The 6,320-nt window shown below is 39.0% G+C and overlaps 1 protein-coding gene across 1 annotated transcript in view; it reads left to right on the top strand.

Annotated features, from left to right (window-relative positions):
* The first annotated feature begins 517 nt into the window (after positions 1-517).
* The window catches only part of LOC126249484 (dynein axonemal heavy chain 7-like), a 1,193,512-nt gene continuing 1,187,709 nt past the window's right edge, over positions 518-6,320 (top strand). Inside the window, exons 1-2 of the mRNA XM_049951137.1 lie at positions 518-537; positions 705-966. Coding sequence (XP_049807094.1) covers positions 518-537; positions 705-966 — 282 coding nt within the window. The remainder of the gene's footprint in view (positions 538-704; positions 967-6,320) is intronic.

The following is a 6,320-nucleotide window of genomic DNA, read 5'->3' as shown; positions in this document are numbered from 1 at the left end:
TTTCCACAACTGTAAAATCGTTTAACCTGTGAATACAAGACACGAAAATAAGCACTCCAAAGCAACTGACTCCTCTTCAGAGATGAGTTAAAAAGTTTACGTTTATAGAAAATAAATTTATGTCTCCCTACATCATTAATAACTGATCAATAACATTTTCCACCGCCCTCATGTCTTGTATAGTTTGTGTTTCGCAACAGGAAATCTCTACATACTGAACGCTGTGTAATGGAAGTAAGAGTAAATCTACTTTTTTAGAGCTCATGATTGAGTGCTCTCTGTCTCCATTCGTGAACATTGTAATGCACCTATTGTACTCCGTTCACTTTGCCAACATGCCTTGAAGGATCATTTCAAACTTAGATTGTTCGAACTTTGTCACTTAAGGGCAAAAAGGGTATTTTCCAGCTGAACTGGCGGACACTACAAACCTGTTGTGTTTAGCCTGCTGGTAGTTACCTTACTTTTATTTATTGTTACCGTATAACTCCATCTTTTAGAAGCACTTGTATTTAGCATGCAATCAATATACACACAGTAAATCGCTAAGATTGCTTACATATTCATTTTTGGCACTAAATAATTTGCATAATTGGTTACACAGGAAATGCATTACCCAAAAATACAATAATCCTGTATAAGATTTCACCAACTTCTGTACTACATAAGCTGACAGAAATCTAAAAGAAAAAACTTTTTTCCAGAATATGTAAGACATTTGAAGAAATTGTTGAACGTGCATTAAAACCACCTGAAACTACTGAAGAACTTATAGCACTTGGCCAGCACATGGATTATGTGTCTAATACACTAATAGAAGAACTTGAAGAACGAATTCATGCTCAGATGCAGAAACTGGGAATCCTTCTGGAAACAACGCTGTTGACCAATGATCATTTAGAGTTAAACGCAAGAACAATACTTTGGCTTCAGGATATTCAACCTATATTCAAAGAAAATTCGTTGGTATGGGATATATTTAAGTTTCTATGCACATGGTGCTTTTTTAGCAATAGTTAATGACAAATTATTTACAAAATTGTTTATCTACAGATTAAATAAGTTCCCTTATCAATTCAGATGACTGTTTCCATCCATCTGCTTAGCCCCTGTTATTTCTGACAAGACCCTCATCTAATCTACTTTAATAAGTACTACTTTAATAAGTAGGTACTGCTGTTTAACTTAACTACAACAAAAACTATTATAAAACTCAACTATAATATAATTATGATTATATCAAAAATCATGAACGCATTTGGTATGGATACACTATCTATCCGCTGCCCTTCCCAAACCACCTTGCGAATACACGTACAGGTAGTTATCTGTTGCGGAATGATCTATTTATAGTCTCACTTTCCAATAAGAAAATTGCTTAATTTGTTTTTTAAAGGAATATTTTCCTATCAGACATTTTAGTGCACTTAGTAGGCTTCTATACACACTTGCCATTTTTAGCCTATATTAACCAAACTTTTGCTGTAGTGCATCCTACACTTCACATTATTAGCACATTACTATTATACTGACACTACAACACTACAACAACATTCTCTTTATGTTATATATTTGTGACTCAATGTTAGACAAAATTGTACAAATCTGAAATTAAGTTTATAACAGTTCCTTGTTCTACGGTGTTCTGTTTACTTACTATTCCATGTAGCCTATATAGTATGAACTACAGTGGTTACTGGTGACCTGTATGTTAATTTTGTTTATAAGTAACTGTCCATACTGTTCTCAACTATCACGCTGTAGAGTCACAAGTGTGAACCTATTTAATCATTCAATTTTGTATCCTCATGTAAAATTGCTACCATTTACTTATACGAAATAACTGTCTCCACATTTAACTCATTAATTTTATGGTCAGAGGCTACTGCATTTTTAATGTTTTTAAATCACACATTTAGATGGATCGAAATTTGGAGCCAACTGCCAGTAATTTGACTATTTTGGTAATTTTGCAAAATCTTGCTGGATGTTTGTACTTTTTTTGGGAAGGGGATTACAATTCCACATGAGAAGTGTGTTATTTGAGATCTAACACTACCACTGTCCACAATATATATTGTGCACGCATACACTGCATTTACGCCGGCCAATGTGGCCGAGCGGTTCTAGGCGCTTCAGTCTGGAACCGCGCGACCGCTACGGTCGCAGGTTCGAATCCTGCCTCGGGCATGGATGTGTGTGATGTCCATAGGTTAGTTACGTTTAAGTAGTTCTAAGGTCTAGGGGACTGATTACCTCAGATGTTAAGTCCCATAGTGCTCAGAGCCATTTGAACCATTTGAACAATGCATTTATTCATCCCATAATTCCAGAGACTTTGAGTGTGTCAAGTTGTACATTAACAGGTAGAATCCGTCAGTGCAGACTACTAGAGAAATGTATACAAACAACGGTTACAACCGTTAATCTAAAACAACTAATCACATTCATAATCATGAGCGTTCCTGCTTATAAAAGAAAAGTAGCTGCTTTGGAAAAAGGCACTGCTCTTCCTGTTACGCTACTCTGTTGATGTTTTTGTGGAATAATGTAACTTAGTTGTTTCAGAAAACAATGTTAACTGTGTACTTACTGCAAACGTTAGAAGCTGCTGAATACATTTAACACCATTTTTTAACCACGAATTACTTGCTCAAGCCCAAGAACTCTGCTAAATTGTAGAAAGAGTAACTAATAAGTTCCTTTTAATTTATTGTTTTTTTATATAGGAATTTCCAGTTTGCTGCTTGATGTCTATTGGCAGCCTGTTGAAGCTCTTTGTAACAGAACGCGGGATGAATAGCCTAAAAACGCACCGCAGATATTGTGGAAATGGAAAGTGCTATTGATGTGTGGTTTTACACAACGCACTAGTTGTCAAGCGCTCATTTTGTTAGCAATAAACAGATTGTAATTCTTAGTAAGTGTATTTTCCTGCAGACATGAACTTTTTAAATGGTACAACGCCTGTTGATATGAACAAACTAATAGAAGGATCAATTAGAATGTCAATGGTATTTGTTGCAGCCTTGTAGTGCGAGTCGTTTACGAGAAATCGTATTTTGAAAAGTTCCCACACCAACACTTGAACACTACCTGTGGTAATACACTAAAGAACAATCAAGTGCATTCACTAGTTACGTGGATTCTGACCAGTAACAAGATTATTGACCATCACATGCTGTGTTCAAAATAACCACCAGCAAATCATAAGGTGTAGTTGATATGTTGTTTCCCCAAAGAAAAAGCCTACAGGCGATAAATCTGGGGCATGGGTCAGCCAAGGTGCAGGTCCTCTGTGTCCAATCCAACGATTTGGAAGCAATTTCTGAAGACATGCTGTAGTACTTCGTGCACTATGCGTTGAACAGCCATCATGTTGGTACCACAGGTTCCTTTCAGTATGCAGGAAAACGTCTTCTAGCCTCCGTGGAAGATGGTCTGTTAGGAGGCTGTGACACTTGTGCGTGTTCAGTGTTCAGTCCATGAAAAACAGGAGTATGAACTGACGGCTCACTATCCCACACCACATGTTTACACTCCATTGACGTTGACGTAGCAACTGATGAAGCCAATGGGGTTTGTCAAACAGTGCAAGTTTCGATGGTTTACCTGGCCATGATTGGTAAATGTGGCTTCATGAATAAATAAGATACATGATACATCTGGAGTATCCTGTGTCAGTGCCCATGTGCAGAAGTTAACACGACTGTCATAATCGTTTCCATGAAGTTCGTGATGGAGAAAGATTTGATACGGATGGAACTTATGTCGACGACGAATGCATAGGACACGCCTGAAGCATGCCACTTCCTCTTGCGATTGCGCGGGAACTAATGTGCGGATCAACTACAACAGCAGCAAGACCATTCACTTCTCCCTCTTCTGTCGTCACTTGTTTCCTTTGTCTAGGTGTTACGCTCCCACTTTCACGTAACTGGATGAAGAAGTAGATAAATAATTACCGAGATGGTTGACGTCTATTAAGATATCTTGTCGTATACACCGTACAAGAACGAGCTGCTTTCCTCCTACGCTCTCCATAGACAATGAATATGAAGCCTTTTTCTGCACTGGTAAATCCCATCGTCCACTCACAACCTACTGCACTAAAGGAATATATAAGCACACTGTAAGCAAACATAACAACACCTCGTAGGTAGTAACTACACAGGTTGAATGGCACAAACAAGTTTTGGTGTGGACACTTTTCAAAATATGGTATCTTGTAAACTTTCGCACTAGAATACTGCAAAAAACAATGCTGATGTTCTAATTTACCCTACTTTTGGTTTGTTAATGTCGATAGCCATTGTTCCATTTTAAAAAAAGTATGTTTACAAAAAAGTACTCATTTTCTAAGTATTATTACAATCTCTTTATTGGCTATCAATATGCGCTCCTGACTACTGATCAGTTTTGTGCAAACCGCATATCAATAGCACTTTCCACTTCCTCAATATTTGCGTTGCGCGTTTTAGGTGACTCAGCCTGTGTAAGATTCCATTCCGAACCCACTATAGGCACGCAAAGTCCATTTGAAAAATTTTATATTGTGATTGACCGTGTCACAGAGCATTCCAACTTCAGTTTTATTAAATTCTTGACACGGCTTCTGCAGGATAGTAGGTTATGTACTTCTCACACGTTTCATTGCTCTCGATTATGGCATATTACATTGCCAAATAAATATGTGAGCTGTATACTATCACTCTTGTCTGAAGGTATTCGCAAAGAGAAAGGTTTCCTAGTGCAAATTAGGCACAACTGAGGTTTTTGATTAACATACATACGTCCTGTTGCCACCTCATATTATCTTCCCTATGGTTGCTTAGAAGCTTCACAGAAGATGCCCCATCCAGCATGTTTCCATTGAGCTGCACTGCTGATACCTGTAAGCTGTTCATATTGGTTTGGCATTGCGTTGTACGAGACTTAGTAAAAGTAACCGATAATCTGTTCGCTGTGTACCACGAAGCCGGTTCTGTTCCACTCCAGGCTGTCGCAGAACCAATTAATTACGTAAGCCAGCATTCGTCATTACAATACAGAGCAAGGAAATATTGAGACAGTAAAATTTACGGCTAAACTGTTTGCTGTCAAAGCGTCCATGGGTAGTTTCCAGAACTAGCCTCGCTTATAAATGATAATGACGCCCACATAGTACAGTAAGCTGCCTGAAACGAGAAATAAACGCCAACGACATTTTTAATTTCGATCGGATTGCATAGTGCAAAAATGACCTGGATGCTGGTGGTGCAGGCATGTTTACTACTGTAAATAATTTGATAGTATCTAATGAAGGTAATACAGATTCTGAATGTGAAATTGGTTAAGAAGGGAATTGATAAAATGTTATCTAGTGCAGTTCCACACATACAGATAAAACAGCTGTGAAGTAACCTGGAAGTAAGAACACTTTTATTCAGGAAACAGTTACAGGAAGAAATTTCACTATCAAGCACCTGTACACACTATGTGGGATACGGGAAGACATATCACTTAGGGAGTTACTAGAGGAGATATAAACAGGTACGTAACTCGGTTGAAGCTGCATGATGGAGTGCTAACGGTGAGGTATAGTCCAACACCTAGGTCTGCGAGTCGGTGTCCATCGAAAGGGGGATTCATCAGTTTGATGGATGTCGGCGCTGGTTTGGAGTTACTCAGAATGAGGAACCACAAAGCAGTAATCACAGTGAAAATAAAATTAGAGAGATTCCACTTCATTTGGAGGCTCTTTGGTCTTGCACACCATTACTAACTAGAACGGTAAGGCAAGAAGTGACAGTACAAAAATGGTTCAAATGGCTCTGAGCACTATGGGACTTAACATCTGTGGTCATCAGTCCCCTAGAACTTAGAACTACTTAAGCCTAACTAACCTAAGGACATCACACACATCCATGCCCGAGGCAGAATTCGAACCTGCGACCGTAGCAGTCGCGCGGTTCCGGACTGAGCGCCTAGAACCGCGAGACCACCGCGGCCGGCAGAAGTGATAGTAGTACACGGTAGTACATTATGCCACCTACAAGAAACCTGTAGGAAGTTGGTCTGTAATATGCACAGTCCAAGTTGACACGCACCACGGTGGCTTCTGAGAACGACTGTAAATGGGAAATGCCTTTGCGGTCACTCCCATTAGCCACCGCTCCGAGTGTCAGTTTGGATTCGCGAATAATAGATGTACACGATTACTTTGTGCCAATTTTTCACACTCACGATCCCGTGGAATATCACAGAATGGTTTGCGATACACTGCAACAGTGCGTATTTCCTTAGTATGGAACTGCAATTATGCTGGAGAGAAGCTGTAA

Source organism: Schistocerca nitens, chromosome 3 (assembly GCF_023898315.1).
Source record: "Schistocerca nitens isolate TAMUIC-IGC-003100 chromosome 3, iqSchNite1.1, whole genome shotgun sequence".
In the NCBI taxonomy this organism is placed as follows: Eukaryota; Metazoa; Arthropoda; class Insecta; order Orthoptera; family Acrididae; genus Schistocerca; species Schistocerca nitens.
This window is presented reverse-complemented; position numbering and strand designations above follow the sequence as displayed.